Here is a 17,903-nt window from a genome sequence, read left to right on the forward strand (position 1 = left end):
GCCCAAAGAAAGTTCCTAGGATGCTCCAGGATGGACCTTTCTCTTCTAACACATATGTTTCTTCTCTTGCAGTTCTTCCCAATAGAGTATGTGCTCATGTGGCTGAATGTGATGAGATGTAATTATTTTATTGTACATGCAAGGAGAAAATGGAACCTTGTAGACGTTAAACAGTGAATAAGGAACTGGTACTATTTCTACTCCCTTTGCATTCAGACAAAACCCTACATAAACATCTTCCAAATGTATATATTTAATTGTTAAAGAGGCATTGACAATTTTTGCAGGCAGGTCTCCAGAAAAGACGTAGCCAGTTCCTGAACAGAAAGAGTGGAATCTGTTTCCTGGGAATTCTTCTTCTGAAATGTACCATTTACTGCCTTTATTCCGAATAGGGGTGTACCCTTTCATTAAAAAGCCTGTGAAATAATTCTCTGTGGAAGGTGGGAGAGGCCTGAGGAGCTTTTCAATCAGGTGCATCGTGTTGACAAAAACGTCAGTGTCTGTCTTCATGGCAAACCTCGTGCTGCTGCAGTAAGAGGCCACCCACCTCATGCCCATCAGAGTTTTAAGAGTTAAGTTGTTGTAAGTGTCCAGGAAGTCCTGTTGGATAATATCATGATACTGCTTGCTTTCTGTCAGCAGAACATCCTCATCCCCGTTGGGCTCGATGCCAAGCATGAAGAGCCGCACAACGTCAACGCCTGGAACCGCAGCTTCGTTCCCCCAGCTCTTTCGGATGGCACTTCTCTGCTGAAGCTCAGTTGCTGTTGTTGATATCAGCAATACCAAGAAAGGTGTTTTATCTTTGCACTTCTCTTCTTCATTAATAATGAATGTAAATGACTGTGTTGAAGTGGGCGTGGCTTTAATCCCAGATTTCTCGTTTTCACGTGGTAGTTCTCCATTTTCTTTCTCTGAGATTTGTTTGAAATTTGTCACTATTTTTTTAAGTAAACTCTTTTCACTTTTCATGTGAAGATTGTCACTTTTAAGTAGAGCAGCAAGGTAATGAGAAGAATAAAAATAGGAAATCAAATGTATTGTTGTAACAGAGATGGTGAAAACCAGAAAAAGATTTCTCCTGGTGCATTCCATAGGAGAGAATAATCCACTACAGTAGCTCATGCTGGCAGCCGTGAGAGGATGCACAAGAAGCACAGATATTTTGTCAGAAGAGCAGCTAATTTGTAACTGTTTGCCTCTGTGACACAGGAAGATAAAAGCCACCTTCAGGCTTCCAATATTTCAGGATTCCTTTCATTTTGTTATTGTTAAAAGAATGCTAATATTTAATTTTAGAATAAATTGCAGAAATTTTTATCAAAGACAAAAAAATTTTAAAAATTATTACATCTTCAGGCTTTTCTTCCTAAGAGAAATAGAGTTAGATAGAAACAGTAAGAAATAAATAAAACTAAATAAATACACTATTAAAATAATCATTTAATCAGAACAGAAATTATTCATATCTATATTTAAATATTAAAATACATGTGTAATATAAAGATAGCTTAACTTCCTGTAGGCTTTACAAAAAGTTGCTGCGTAATTGAATCATCCAAACTTAATGAAATGTAATTGATTATGGATTCATAGTATTGGAGGCTATTATGATAAATCAAAAATTTGATGCATGGCTGAAAGTGATTGTCTAGGCTCTATAAAACATTAATGCAGACAGACTTTGAGATTAAGTGTCCCCCACCAGCAACTATCTCTGTAAAAAATGCTTGAAACAACTGTCTTAATCCAGATCTATCCATGAAGGATCCCATCCTCCCTGACTGCAGACAGGTATAAATACTGGAACTGTGCACATACTGTAATTTTGGGTAGTTCTTTGTGATTTCCATAATAGCCAGTTTCAAATTTTGGCTTCCTTCAATGAAACAATACAGAAATTTATCAAAGCCTTGGAGATGCTCCACAGTTGTGTTGCTCCACAAAGAAATGACAGATTTAGGAGAACTTAAATAGTCAGGAATCCTACCTCTGTTCCTATGGAGAATCTGAGGACAAGATCACAGGTCCGTGACTTTCTATTTGATAAGGTAAAAATACTCTGTCACTTGTAGCAATGAAGAGGCAGTCTATAAAAAAGAGATTTGATTTATTTCAAATATGCAATAGAAATGCAAATAAATTAATTTATGCTCGACTATAATTTAATCTGGATAAAATAGATATTGTATACTCTAAATGTAAATGTGTGGTGGATACCCCTTGGCCAGCATACAAACACTCACCCACACGCTCACCCCACTTCCCCTCTCCTCAAGAGGACAAGGAGAGAAAAATAGGATGAAAGAGTTCATGGGCCAAGGTAAAGGACAGGAAGATCACTTACTGGATACCGTCTAGGACAGAACAAAGCTGGCCAAGATGAATTTTAAATACATTTGGATAGTGAAAAACAGAAACAAAAATAAAACCCAATAACTCCTCCCCATCTTTTCCTGGGCTAAACTCAACTTCTTTTGCTGCCCCTTCAGCAGCAGAAGTGGGTTGGGGATTAAGGTCCCTCCCTATTCCTCCTCCTATTCAAACAAATCTGCTCCAGTGAGAGCTCTCCAAGGGCCACAGTACCTGCAGGAAATGTCCAGCTGCTGGAGGTTGACAGAAAAAGGGCATAAGGATATTCTGTGATAAACTGGTCAGTAGTTTAATGCAGCTCACATGTACCACACACCTATAAAACATTAAGAACACAGCAAGTAATCACTTAGCTCTAGCATTCTTCCTTCTTATGATTTTAGCTCTTTAGAAACAGTATATTTTGGCATCATAACATATTAAACATCCAGGATCCAAAAACCAAAGTAATGTAAGAAAGAACATGGTCACTATGACATCAGAAGTTGAGAGGCATTTCTGTACCCATTAATGGCTTTACTGTTACTTGAAATATAAGAATTTCAGCACACAGAAATAAAAGAGCAGAAGGTAATTTTCAATGTTCTAATGTACTGCAGTTTTCTTGATGAAGCTAAAATTGTTTTGTCAAAGTCTTTGACTTCTGTTATTTTTGACAGTGCAATTCCATTAGATGAAATCCTGGTTCCACTTTGGAAAGAACAGAAAATTCTAAGAAGACTTTTCTGAGAGGCAGCTGGAATATTTATTGTTTCAATTTGATTGAGTTATTACAAGATTAGTAGAAAATTCATGCTGTTAAAGAGCAAAGAGTATCTATGCCTTCAAAAATAATAATAGCTTATCTTGCTTGAGACTTTAAAATGCCAAGAAGCTCCCAAAATACAATACTCCTTTTCTATTAAATTTTTTTCACAGAAAAAAGAAAAATACTTTAGAAATAAATGCTTGCCCATGATAATTACCCATACCATTAAACCAAAACAATTGGAATTATGAAAATTATTTTTCTAAAACCAACTATGTAGCAAAATCCAGTGTATATTAGGTTGCCTTGGGATACACTGATTATTAAGATGCACACACATTTAACTACATTCAAATTTTAAAATTACTTCATATGTGCTAAACTTCCTCCTCCTCCCCCCACCAAAATCAGGCTTTATTAAAATAATAAAAAGGAAGAAGATGACTGCAAAGGAGTAGAGAAAAGCAGGTAAGGCATTAGAAAAAAAAGGTAAAATAATATGGTACTGTTTCTCAACACTCCTGTTTATGTTATCTTTTCCTTATTTATTAGAAAAAGATTTGAGACCTCACCATGTTCTAATTCTACCCTATCCCGTCACAGATATTGGAAGGATATAAAACTAAGAAAGCCAACCCCTCACATCGTAGCTTTGATATTTTCCCAAATTTTTGAAGTAGTGAGTTTTGAAGTGCAGGCTGCTGAAAGTGCTCCCACAAATGGCAAATTTCTAAATAAACTTTTGAGGAAATGCTAGGTGTGTTTGAAGGCTGCCAGAAAGCACGAGAGAGGGGCTGATTGAATCCCAAATTGCCAGTTGGCAAACAGATCACAGCACCTCCTCTAGTTAGCCCTGGCTTAGTTAAGCCAGCTTTGAGGCAGATTTGGCTAGGTGTCCATAAAAGCATGAGCTGGAAGCGAGGGAGGAGCAGGAGATGCACCCACCTAGACTAAAGGCAGTGCCTCCTGGAGGGGAGCTCCATCAGGGCTCTGCCGTGTCCTGCAGCCTCCTGGCTCAGTGCAGACTCACCAGTCCCTTGGCAAGAGCAGGCTGTGGGAATTCCCAGCCCCACCTCCTGCTGCTCTGGGATGGCCTGGAGTCAGTGACATGAACCAATAACTACTCCACCCTCTTTGTTGAAACCTTTGTGGAATTTCAATCGCACGTGCCACAGTATTTGGAGGACGAACTTGAGCATCTCAGTGACACTTGCTCTCAGTGGCTGTAAAGAGAAGCAGAGATATTGCAGTTCCTGTCTGTACGAGTTTGTTATTGGGTTGCAGGTGAAAATAAGCTGTCTTAAAACCACACAAGGAGCAGAAAGCTGCTTGTACCCCCTCTTACCTTCACTGTTTGGCTTCCCAGAGAACCCAGGCAACCCTTCTGTGGTTCCACATAGAAACTCATCTGAGCATGTACTGCTGAGGTGACATGGATCAGTGCTAGAGAGAAGAGAGTGAGGAAATAAAATTATCTTGGTAGGTACTGTTGGAAAGATCTACATTCAGTTTTTCAAAATTTAAAATAAGATTTTTTAATGAGTAAAAGACATGGTCTGTGATCCTTAAAACCACCGTCTGTTACAATGATTACAGCAATTTGAACAGAAAAGGGCTTAATTAACTGTGAAGAGAATCAAACACTTTGCATAAAGCACTGAAGAAGTATATTAATAACAATTGCACATATTTAAGGAGCATATGGAATTAATTTAAGAAATGTATTTATCTACTAGTGTAGTGTAAAATCCTTGTATATGTCCTTTTCTGATTTAAATTATGCCTAGACTGAGCTAATCTCATCAAAATGCTAATTCTACACAGGAATAGTACTTTTTTTTTCTTTTTACCCCCCTGGAATAGTATTTTTTTTTAAAGAATCAGAAATATATGAAAAATTGAAGAAGAATTTTAGGTTCTTTTTTTCTTTACATAATTGCACTTTGGATTTAAAAGTAGTCTCCAAAGAGAAGTGAACAGCAACAGCTATCCTAGAATTTGCTTGTCTTTAGTTATCTGCTACCTATTTTTTCATAAAGTATACAGAAATATGGCTGCCAAATAATTAATCACATATAAACAGCACAATTCCCTCTCTGTTTTTATGGAAATGAAGTGCAATAACATTTGTGATGGGACAAAAAGGGAGCACCCTGTCTGCAAGGAGCCAAGAATTCCTTGTTAGTCTAACAAAAGTGTCCTATCAGAAAATAGCTACTAGTTTATAATTTGTTATCAGCAAAAGGGGGAGTGAAGAAGGGAATATAGTTCTACATGCAGTCCCTGCTATCTCCCTCTCTTCTCTCACGTCACATTCACCTTCTTTATTGCTCTTCTGGTGGGGTCCTATGAGTCAGTGGCACCAGCTTTTCTCAAGGAGATGGACAAGGAGAGGAGCTTATGGCAAATTGCCAGTGCCCAACAGTCTCTACCAGAAGGAACATCCCAATACTGATGGGGGTGTCTTTGCTACCCAGGAACCCACAAGGGTTAATTTCCATGTGTTTTGCAAGACAACACTTTCCTCTTTCTTTCTGATTTTATTGCATGTGCTGTGTATTACAAGTGCTGTGTTGACTTTGGGTAGTTCTTCCTTTTGTTCTTTGACTAAATGACTATGACTGAAGCCACCTTTATCCAGCTGCCAACAGTGCATTCTCATAGCAATAAATAATTAGCTATTGGTCACACTTTTCCTCGGTTATCATCCCATATTACACTTTTCTGTACTTCTATTTCAGGGCCATGAAAACGTACTCAACACAGAATAGCTATTTACTGCAGAAATAAGGACAAATAACTAGCAGGTGTTGGGCCACATGGTTGTGGAAAGGCAAAGTAATGAAGTAACAGGAACTAATTCACTGTTTTGCTAATTTGCTGTTCCAGTTTTAAAGGGCTAGAACATAGTTCCAGGCCCTATCCTGTTAACTGATCTGAGCACACAGTATCTATGTCAACTATAAGCAAGGATGTGCTTGGAAGCATAGTAAAGAGAATAATCTAATAATGCTACAGCAATTTGCTGTCTTGTGTCTGGGTTTGTGTTTGTTCTGGTTTGTATCTAAGGGTTCATGTGGGAATTTATGAAAGGTGCCAGGTAACCAGTCTCCCTTAGAAAATGCCATTCTAGTGGCACTAGAACGACACTCTTCTACCAGCAAAGATGCTGAGCATTGTGGACCAGTAATTCTGAGGGAAGACATCATCCAGAGTTTTAGGTTCTTTGGCAGATACATATACACAATATAAGTATTCATCTAGATAAACAAAGTGTGAGGTTGAGAATGAGAGTTTGTTGAAATCTTGGACAGTCTACAAATGTCTATACACAACTAAATAGAGACCAAAGCCAGAGCAAGATTGCTAACAATGACAAACAAAAATTTCGCAACAATTTATCTACCACTGAAAAAAAATTTCAATTAAGCATTGCAAAAAATCAAAATAATTGCAAATTACATTGCTAAACTATTCAAGTGTTTGTTCAATTCATTTTCCAAGCCACAAGCTGTTGCAAACAAAATTAAGTTTAAAAAAAAACCACTGCTGAGTAAAGTGCTGTTTGATACAATAGCATTATTCACTGATGGTTCAGGAAAAACACACAAATCAGTAATAACGTGGCAAAACCCAACAATAAAAACATAAGAATCAAACATTCAAATAGTGAAAAGTTCTCCACAAATTGTGGAGTTAGCAACAGTAGTCAAAGCATTTCAATTGTTTCAGGAACCCCTCAATCTAATTACCAAATTCACTTTATGTAGCCAATGTAATCAAAAGAATAGAAAAATCACTCTGAAAAATATCAATAATGATGATCTGTATCATTATCTTACACGCATGTAAACAGTTTTATAACAGGAAAAAACCAAATATTTAATCTCACATCAGAGCACATTCTTCACTTCCAGGATTCTTCATAAAAGGAAATGCAAAAGCAAACAAATTAACAGTGCCCATTGCAAACACCTTGCCAAATATTTTTAAGCCAGTAAAACTGAGATCAAGATCAAACATGAGCAATCATAAGTGCTTGTCCGGGTTGTCAACTCGTGCAACCTCCTGCACGCACCAGAGCAGTGAATCCAAGAGGATTGCAGAGTCTGTAATTATGGCAAAGAAATAGCACAAAACACCTGTCTTTCAGATAACTCAAAAATATCCATGTATCAATAAACACCTTTTCAGGGCAGTCTTTGCCTCCTTGCATGCAAGGAAAAGCAGCAAAACATACATGCCAACATTTTCTACAAGCATTCGCTTCACTGAGTGTGCCTCAAGAAATAAGAACAATGGCCCTGCCTAAAAACCAGAAAAGCTTAAAACAATCATAATAAATTGGAGTGTGTGTCACACCTTTGGCATCCCTTACTCTCCCACATTAAAAAAAACCACCACACTTTAAAATCCCTTTTAAATAAACCAAAAAGCGGGGAGGCAAAGGCTACGTCTCAAATGCACTTGAGCAAAGCGCTGTATGTTTTAAATTTTTAAACCGCTCTTTTACAGAACTGCATCCACCAATCATCAGACATTTTTTCAACATAAATAAATAACCTATTTAATTAACTGAGCCTTACACCACTGTAGAAAAAACTTTTGAAAATTCACATGTTTATTGTCATCATAGCTATCATGATATTTGTACCTTGTCTACTCCGGTATATCCAACAGAAGTTTAACAAAACTTTTACAGAAGTTTAACAAAAAGCAGTGTTCATGATTCAGAGAGGAGGGGTAGATTTTGGAACCCTGGTCACTGAGAATTTCAGACTTTCTGTGCTGACAGGCACTGACCCCCAAGAGAACACTGCATTTGACCTGAGGCCATTGAGAAGGCTTCCAAAATGGAAGGATAGAACTGGGTTTATGGGTGTGTAGTTTGAATAGAAGTGTCTAATATCACATGGTGGAAAACTTAAGAGTTTAAGGTTTTAGAATATATATAAAGTAATATATAGTAATATATATAAAGTAAGATGGAGGTTTTAGGGCAGAGGTTTATCCTTCTTCTTCACCTTCTTCATGGGTCTAGGTGCTATTGTGTAATTGGATACAAAAGTCCACATTGCAGGCCACGAGTGGTTGGTTACTGGGTTAAAAGCAAAAATAATTTAGGTGTCATTTCTTAATTGGACAGTTTATCCTTAAAAGGTCTTATAGAGAGAGAGAGAGATAGAACTCCATTTTTAGCCTGTTAGCTTGAAGTGCTGTAGAACTCACTGTTTGTGGGACTGTAATATAGGTAAGAACTAACAAACATCTGAGTCCAAACAAGAAATACCATCTTGAGCATTTAATCCCAACCCTGGCAAAAGGAAAATAATCTGCGATGTTGGAGAGACCTTTTACTTTTTTTTTTTTTTTTGTGTGTGTGTAACTATTAGATGTTGATTCACGTGATCAGCTGTGTCACTAACAGGTAGAGCTCATGACCTGCTCCATGCTGAGACACATTTCCACATGGCTGGTCAGCTAAACCAACAGGCTACCTTTGTGTCTTGTTGTCTTGGGCAAGTTCCATTTTCCCTGTCCATTCACCACATCATTTCTTTGGTGCATGGTTTGAAGTGCCTTGGGAAGCCCTGGTCAGCATAAGAAATCACTGCCAGGCAATCTCTGACTCTGGCTTTCAGACATTTGTACAATCATATACAATATACATTACAAAATTAATTTGATATAATTAATTATCTTAATTTTATTTTTATATTTAATATTTAATTATTTTAATTATTATTTTATTAATTATTTATATATTAATCAATTATTTTTATACATTATATAATCTGCACTGCAGCTCCTTAACCAGTGGTTTTGCCCCACTGTGACAAGCACCCTCTTATCAGATCCTTAGCTACTTGTCCAAAAACGTCAGCACAGTTATGTTGATCCCCTGATTTCTTTGCCAAGCACTAAGCATCTTCAGTGAGTTTACACTGCTTTTCCATAGATTTTGGAACTGCTGTGCCTTCCATTACCATCACTTTAGCCCCTTTCCTGAGCTTGGCTTTAGAAAGCTGTGTGATCACTGTGTCAGCCTTTATCAATGCAGACAGAGCTCTGACCACCCTGTTGAATTATTTCTTATCTGTACACTACATCACTGAAGATATTTGACTGTTTAAGGATATTCAGAAGTGCATAATTTAAATAACAATGTAACAATTTAATAGTTTAATTGAATGATTTGCATGTAATACTTTACAGGTAGAAAGAGGTGCTTGTATTCTATGCTATAAATTCTCTTCTACATCTAAGCAAAGGCAACATAGATAAAACTTTCCTACATATAGAAGTGTAGGGTTTTTGATGGGAAGGGTTTTGTAATGATGCCATCTTGTGATCATGGCCAAAATTACGCTGTTTACAAACAGAGCAATGTTTCATTTTAGCTACTTTAGGCTCTGTCAGTGAACACACAATGTCAGCACAGCAAACTGATGGCATTGGGTACCAGCCTTTGTCCCATTTCTGTGTTTGACCCCAAACTGTTTCCCCATGGTTAGGTTTCCATCTTTGGGTCTTCAACAGATAATCCAAACAGAAGGTGCCAAACACAACTTCCCATAGTTTAAAAGTATTAAAAACCCCACAAACTCAGGGGTTGCTGCTTATATGGAACTGTCTCTAGAATTTTCTTTGAAAATTATACCTCATACAGAGCCTTCTATCCAGATTTATTTAGGAATTTAAACATACAATTTTAACAGAAAAAAAGTGGGTCTTGACAAGGATACTACTTCACTACACATAGCCATCTTAAGAATCTGCATTCTACTATAATTAACTATAATTAACATGTAGATAGGGCAGTGTGAAAAATTCAGTTTAATATCTGGAATCTGCAAGGAGAGAGTTTATATTTTAACACAAACTAAAAAAGGTAGCTTAGACAGAATTTGGAAACATGAGATTCAGTATTTATTTGTTGAAACTGTGTCTGGATTCTTAACTAAATTTATCATGGGCACAAGAACCAGAACTGCATCACTTTTCTTTATTAACTTTAGTAACTTGGCTAAGTTTTTGCTGGAATTGGAATAAATTAGAATACTATTTGTATTAGAGATGTTTGGCGAATTTATATTTTATAATTAAAAGTTCTGACAATAAGGAGTTACTTAGACCAGCTACAGAAAAAAGTTAACATAAATTTAATTATGGCTGTGTATGTGTGGGTAGCTCACAAATAACTAGTCTGCAGGATTAGTGTCTCCTAATGCCTTATGAGCAGTCCTATAAAAGCTGCAGGATGCTGAAGTCTTCCTTGCCTCATCTCTTGGTTAATCATGAACTTCTGCAATTTAATTCAGCTAAAAATTACATTTATAAAGCTTCATTATTTGCTAGAACATGAGCTCCGAGTTTGTTTTTCCACAGGAGTGGAAAACCAGAACCCTCTGAGGCTGGGAGAGGCACTGAACCAGCTTTCTCCTCTCCTGGATAGAGTGCCGCCTTCATCTCCCTATGCTTGCTGCCACGGATTCAAATGTCACTCTTGCACATCAGGCAGGAGCAATGAATGCTCCTCAGATCTCCAGAAGGAATCAGAATGTCACCTCGTTTGGCTGTTGTGGCTCAGAGGTGGGTTTAGGGGCAGATGGGGAGCAGCTGGCAGCCTTTGCCACACTGTGCTGCTGTGAGCATGCAGAGCTCTACACCAGACCCTGAGAAATCCCCAGTGAAAACACAGGCACCAGGGCATTTTTGGGTGAGGACAGACTGGAGTTTAGCTGAGATTATTAGTTTTAACTGTGTACGTCTGAATTCCAGTCCATATGCTGGGTTTTTTTAGTAAAAAATTTCATTATCTAAAGCTACACTGTATTTCAAGGAGCCCCAAGGTGATGCTGACCACTGGAGCTCTCAGAGTTGTTGAGAGCATTCTGATCCAAGCACAGGTTTTACCGTCTATCTTTTTAGGTTTGTGGTTCTTTTTTAATCCTTTAAAGATAAGCTGCCATAAAGGAGGGGGGAAATCTTCTTCATTCAGGGCTTGTAAAGAAAAAATATGTAAAGAATTATGTCTTACTGAGGAAACTATGCCATGAATTCCACACAAATTTTTAGACAATTCCAAAGAAATACCAACATAGTGATCTACCTACCTCTCATCATCTAACTTGGCCAAAGATCTCTGCAAATCCAGGTGCCAAGTGTCTGGTCCTCTGGCATAACTGTTTCAAAACCACATCATCATGTTTAATTTCTAAAATAATGAGAAGATGCAAAGAGCATGGTTAAATAAAATTTAAAAGCACCTTCACTTTCCTGAGTGAGAATATATAAACTGTACCCTTCCTGACAAACCCTTCAACTTTCTGCTAGACCCCCAGGGATTTACTCTCAGTCCTGACAGTCAAGAAGGATTAATTTAGGAAATATTAGCAAGTTGTTGTATATTTGCCACTGTCAGGCAGTTGCACTGTCTTGTTTGGACGGTTTCTAGCAAAATAGGTTGTAAAAGGGCAAAATTTTGGTATGCAAAAGATACTTCAAAAAGGAACTTCTTACAAGTATTCCTAAGCCCAAAATATTTTCTGAACTGATTTTTAAAAGAAATTCTGGGAATTAAGATTTTTCTTGTATTTTTACTTTACATTACAAAGGGAAATAAGTTGTTGTACTATGTCTTAAATCCTCCAGTAGGCTAAAAATAAGCATGCACTGAAATGATCATATGAATCATACTGGACTGAAGGATGAATATGAACAGGACTCACTTTTCTGGAACTCCTGCAAATGTTCAGGTTACACAGTAGAGAGAAGAGTTTTCATGGGGTGAAATGCTCTACAAGCTGCACTTTGCTTATACATAACTATTTTAAAGTATTTCTATGTATTAGTTCAAAGAGGAACTAATAATTATTCTGTGGGTGTAAATGTTATTCCTTTATCCTTTCAGTCTTGGCTGGGTCTGTAGATGGTGCTGTAACATCACTGATAATAGCAGTGGGCTGTGAGGATATTCACTTTTGTCACTGGCCAATACCAAGCTCACATTACAGAGCAGTCCTAAAATCCATGTCACCAGTCTCCATAAAACCAGTTGGGAGTACCAGTTCAGGTTTTATTGGAAAACTGTCTGGTTTACAGCACCTGAGTTTGCCTTTGATTGTTCACGACAGCCAAATCATTATTTCCTACAACAGATTGCTCTGAAAATACTCCACTGTAATAAAAAAAAGAGATTTTTTTTTACATTCCTGTTAAAAAAAATTAAATTTTAATTTTATTCTGGTACCTAAACAAAAATTACTTTTATGTCACCAATCTTTTAAAAAGTAGCCTTGTGGCTACAAATTCTTGGAATTTATCATACAGTCTTTACAGTACATACTTTTGTAGCACTTTAAACATAAAAAAAGCAGAACAAGAAAATAAATTTTGAGTGTTTACCAATAAACTTCATCAGTTCAGAATGAATTTATGCATAAATTGTGCCAAGAAAAATGCATGTGTCTTCTATATTAAACAATGCGTTGTGATGACTGATCTGATGGCACTGAAATGATTTAATGGGTAATTTTGATCCAAAAGAAGTTTAATTTCCTGTGGACAGAGTTCCTGGGTTAGAAAACTCAGTTTTCAAAATGACTTCTACAAAGCTTGGAGAAAGTGTTCTTTCCTGGTCATTAAAAAGAGCACAGGAACAGACTGAACCTTTATCAAGACACTGTACTCAACATAAGGAGCTATTTCTCAGTTCTTTGATCATCTCTCAGACTGGATTCCAAAAGGATAAGAGACCTTTTTCCTTGTGTCACAGTATTTACAATGCAGTAGGTTCCTAGCACAGTTTTGTGGGATCCTCTTGACTGGACTGGAATTCGCATCACAGGAATTGTGTGAACTGTAAAAAAAGATCAGATCAGCCACTAAAAATATTTCACTTTCAAACATGAAGTTAAGCTGTTACTTCTTTGTGAAAGGCTCAGAACCTTTTCATCACAGTTCTGAATTGTACTGCTGTGTTTTAAAGACAAGATTATGACGGCGACTAAAAAATTATGTGAGCAACAGAATTGGAAGCTATGAAAAATTTATTCGAGCGTATTTGATGCATATGGCTGACCTAGGAAAGTAGTGTCTGCAATGTTCTAAAATTAGTATATGAAGTGGTAAAACCTATGACTTTTTTGATGACTTGCATTCTTCTTCAGTTATGCTCTCCCTATTTCTCATAGTGGTTTCTGCTACACCAAATAATGTAGTAGCTGAAAAAAAATGTAGTTAAAAAATGCCTCAAGGCAAGTACAGAAAGAAGTATTCAGACATGCATATTTTTTTTTCACTGAGTTCTAATGTTCTTCCATTTTCTACCACACTTGAGCTCCTATATTCTGTTTACATGGTCTATAAATCAGTTTTGTACTGCAGATCACTGTCACATCTAACGAGAACCATAGTTTTGAAATGTAGGAGTTATTTGTCATAACATGGAAGTAGCAGAAAAAGGGAAGCTACACTCAGCAGCGAAAGCAGTGGAAAGCAAAATTAGTGATGCTGCACAGAGACTTTCCCAGTTCTCAGAACAGCACTTGGTTGGGTGTTTCTCTCATAATCAAAAGTTTCCAAAGGAAGAAAGAGCAACTGCTTTCTGCTGTCCTCAGAGGATCAAGTCATCTAAAAAACAAAGGCTCCAACTCTAGAACTCTGTGACCACTCACAAATTTCTTTCCTAGTGTAAAAGCAATGAGATATTTTCAGCCTTTGCATGACTGTCTGAAATACAGCACTGTGGTACTAGGAAGGGGAACAGAGAATTGAGAGTTGTAACAACACTGACGTGTGCCAAATTTAGAGATAAGCAGGTCATTATAAACAAAGAAGCAAGATCTTTGGAAAATCTGACAATATTTTAATACAAACTTGCTTATTCTTTATGATTAGGATTGAGGTGAAGAAAATCTTACAGAGGTAATAAAGTATTCTATTGTTTTATCTATGGCAAAAATAATGATCAATTGGAAGCTTCTAACTAAATTTTGATGAAAAAAGCATGTTCTTTTTACAAGCTGGCTGTTCACTTTGCCTGTGCATGGAGGAGAGTCCCTTAATTTGCCTGTTTTGGTGCTATACCATGGTCTTAGAAAAGAACTTTTCCCTTCAAACCCAACTGGCCAGTGAAATGAACCTGGGTTTCACACATCCCAGGATATTGCTTCACTTACTGAACCAATACACACATTCCTACTCTCTTTTTTCTCCTTTATATCTCCTATTTAAGGGCTCCAAAGGGAGAAACCATCGATTTTCAAATAAAATTTAAAAGGTTTTGATTGTTTAATAATAAAACATTCTGAGTATAGGAAGAGTTTCCAGGAAACTGTCAGCATTAGTAAAAATACTTGAGGCGTGTTCATGAAATCCTGTTAAGCTAAATTTCCTTCCTCTAAGAGCTTGGTGTGGTGGAATGCAGCTTTTGTCCTTCCTTTCTTTCGTATCTTGTTCCTGAAGTGTGAGAAATAATCAAATTCCTAGCACCATCCCCCTAATTTCTTATGCACAGCTATGCAAATATCACAATTTAAAATAGTGCTTACTATTTCCTTCATTACAGAAGCTGCCATAATCACTTTATTTCCTTATAGAAACATTTACATCGTAAGTTATTTATTCCCTTTTTTGTAAATAATAGTAAATAGTTCTTCTGCTAACAATTCAGATTATTGCTCACAAGGGCCATCAAGTTATGGATGCACTAAAGTGCAGCAGAAATAAAATATTTACCACCTTAGAGCTTATGATGTGTCCAAAATTCTTGGAAATTTTAATAGGCTTTGATAAATTTTGCCACTGCAAAATGACTTTCACAACTCACTGGGCCACAAATGATTTAACCATTGCCAATCTGTTCTTGGGAATGAAATGCACTAATTAAAATTCACTTTCTTGGTATTTACAATGCCATGCTCCCATAAGAAGAAATGCATAGAGAGGAAATCCCTCTTCAGTATGAATTTCAGCAAGCAGTGTGAGAACCAGTTTGAGAAGCTTTTGAAACAGCCCTGAAAAACTGTCCCAGCAGCATTGCTTCAGCTTTAAGGTGGTGCCTGTGTGTGTCTGAAGATATAAGGTAGGCTGTGGAACTGTGAAGCTGTTATTTAAGACAACTACCATTTTATTGTCCTCCTGCTTCTGTTTCCAGCTTTCCTTTTCTTCATCCAGTTTTAATTTAACCTTTATGACTTGTGAGAGAATATTTATGTGAAACTGAATCCCTACCCTCTGTTAAGGGGATACATCCTGATCCAAACCCAGTGTTCTCAGTGGTTTTAAATTTGGGATGGAACAAAAACACCCCTAAAGGATCTCTTCTGTGCACACACAATAAAATGTGCAAAACACTCTATAAAATAATACATAAACTTTATTTCCTACCTGTCTAACTGCACTGCGACATGATATACTTTACATTAGCTATTATTTCTGCAAATTCTCATTTTCTCTGTCAAATGATGCATGAAAGTGAGAATCACTACAGCTTAATGGAATAAGCCTCTTATCAGTGCTATATATCAAAGGCATCCCTCTCTGAACACCTAAGGACAGAGGGATCACATGTTCTAAAACAATTCACTTGAATTCACAATAGGTCCCTGGGTTTGTGGTTTTGCTGCTGCTGTTTGTTTTTCCCTTGCTGTGGGGACAGTGGTCAGTGTTATGCTGTTATTTGTTCTTTACAGGCTTAAGTGTGCTGGAGGTCAGACAAGGAATGATGTCAAGAGGGACTCCTCTGTCTTAAAGAAGCTTTAGATTTGTCTCTATTGCTCAAGTCTGGAAAAGAATAAAAGCGTGTTTGAAATAATTATTATAATAATATGAATGACTGTTGTAACAGCATCAACATAATATAAAAATATAATAATTAATAATTGATGAAGCAGGTAAAAGGAGTCTGAAATACTGAAAACAGTATTTTATATCCCAGGCTATGCCCAAAGAGCAGCAACACAGGTTTGGGGTAAGCTACAAAGAGTCATGAGGCAAGAAAGGAGAGAGAAAGAGAATTCATGTCCACGACTACCTTGGCCTGGGCTGATCTCCCCTGCATCTCTTCTGAGCCTGTGGCAGCAGTATTCTGTAGCTGCAAGACAGCCAGCATGATTCAAGTACCATCCTGGAAGAGAGGCAAACAGGTATATGAGGGGTTGTGTCTTTCATTAATGAAAACAATATAAAAAAATTAGCTTTGTAGAGGACAGAGGGAAGTCCAGAGTTGTGTAAAAGGTTTCAAACAGCACAGTAAGAATGAATTCAGAAAACCTCATACATGTGCTCTTTTTTTGCACATTGTTGAAAACCAAACTTCAGCTGTCATTTTCTTTAATCACACCAAACTTGTGATGAGGGAGAAAGTAAGTCTGACTGAAAGTGTGCAGCTGGCTGCCTACTATTACTTTCCTTTCCAAAGTCAGACTTTCATTATAAGCTGCATCTTAGCTAGATCTTCTAGCTCTATGGAGATTTAGCCTATATAAATGCTGCTTCATCTTCTTAGTTGCACCCTCTTTTGGACTCAACCAAGTGGTATTTGTTTCTTTTTCCATGGGAAGATGATTATGTTATTATATTGACTTTCATATTATTGATACTTTATGGTATGTGTTTCTTGTCTCAGGAAAAGGGCTATGCCCACAACATAGTCTGTGCTCCAGAACTTATGACTTCCATCTAAATTTTTTTTTTTTGTAATTTCCTGGTTGTTCTGTGACATTGCATTTATCTGGGATGATTTTCTCTGTCTTAGCAAATTTCAGCAGCATCCAATGAATCAAAGAAAGAGTGAATTACTTCAGCGAAATTTGTCAAAGTTTGAAAAAAAGTTAATAAATATTTGCATATTTTTAAGAAGCTGGACAAAGAGATTTCAAAAAGTTTCTTTGCAGCAGAATAGTCCTGGAACACTGTGCTCATGAGTATTCAGCTCACAGGCAAAGCAGCCAAAGAGCAAGAATGGGACACAGATGGAAAAGTGCTGACAGAGGCAGCTGTGCAACTTCCAAGGTATGAAGGGACAGCAGAGCTGGAGGCACAGAACTGATATTAATTCATTTTTTTTCTTTGTGAGGCCATGAAGGTTTTATTTTTCTAACCCTTTATTCTCAGTTCAAAGAACACTTGACAAGGGCTGACTCGGTGAACCAATCTTTTTAATGTGATTTATAGAATCAAGTCATGAATCTTTAAACCTGGTGATATAAATTGTCTCCTCAAAGTATCATGAATTGCTGAATATTATATTATTTTCCAGTTTTAAAAGTTCTGGAGCAGAGAGCAAAACCAGCACTGTATGATGAATGCTATCAATTACACACAAATCAGCACTTGATCCTATAGTTACATATGATTTTGGACCCTATGTGAAGAGGATCTGTAAACTGCAAATTCAAGAGTAGTGCAACCAGATTAATAAAAAAAGGCTAAGTGTGATCACAGATATTAGTAATATATACTGAAATGTTTCCATCATGTTTAATGATCCTACTTTGTCTATTTCAAACACTCCTGAACTTTGCTATTGTATTGAAAATATTATTTCCTTTCCTTACACATCTACTTATGTAAAGAAATGCCCGACATTCAGCTCTTCTTTCAAGAGCCACATTATCTCTACAGGACCTGCTTCCTCTGCAGGAGAAGCTTTACCAGTTCAAGGATAACAAACGAGAATGCTGGAATGAGTAAAAGAACCAGTGCACTTAGCAGAAACCATGGGACACTGGTCAAAAATACCAGTCAGTCCACTGCATTCAACAAGGAAAAA

General features: G+C 37.0%; 1 protein-coding gene across 1 annotated transcript; it reads right to left on the minus strand.

Moving 5' to 3' along the window:
- Window positions 1-45: 45 nt before the first annotated feature.
- Window positions 46-1,276, minus strand: LOC117000295 (beta-1,3-galactosyltransferase 2-like). The gene has a single exon (XM_033067835.1). The coding sequence runs from the start codon at window positions 1,126-1,128 to the stop codon at window positions 46-48; it is 1,083 nt and encodes a 360-aa protein (XP_032923726.1). The 5' UTR covers window positions 1,129-1,276.
- Between the last annotated feature and the right edge of the window lie 16,627 nt (window positions 1,277-17,903).

The sequence above is a fragment of the Catharus ustulatus genome, chromosome 9, assembly GCF_009819885.2.
Source record: "Catharus ustulatus isolate bCatUst1 chromosome 9, bCatUst1.pri.v2, whole genome shotgun sequence".
Classification (NCBI taxonomy): Eukaryota; Metazoa; Chordata; class Aves; order Passeriformes; family Turdidae; genus Catharus; species Catharus ustulatus.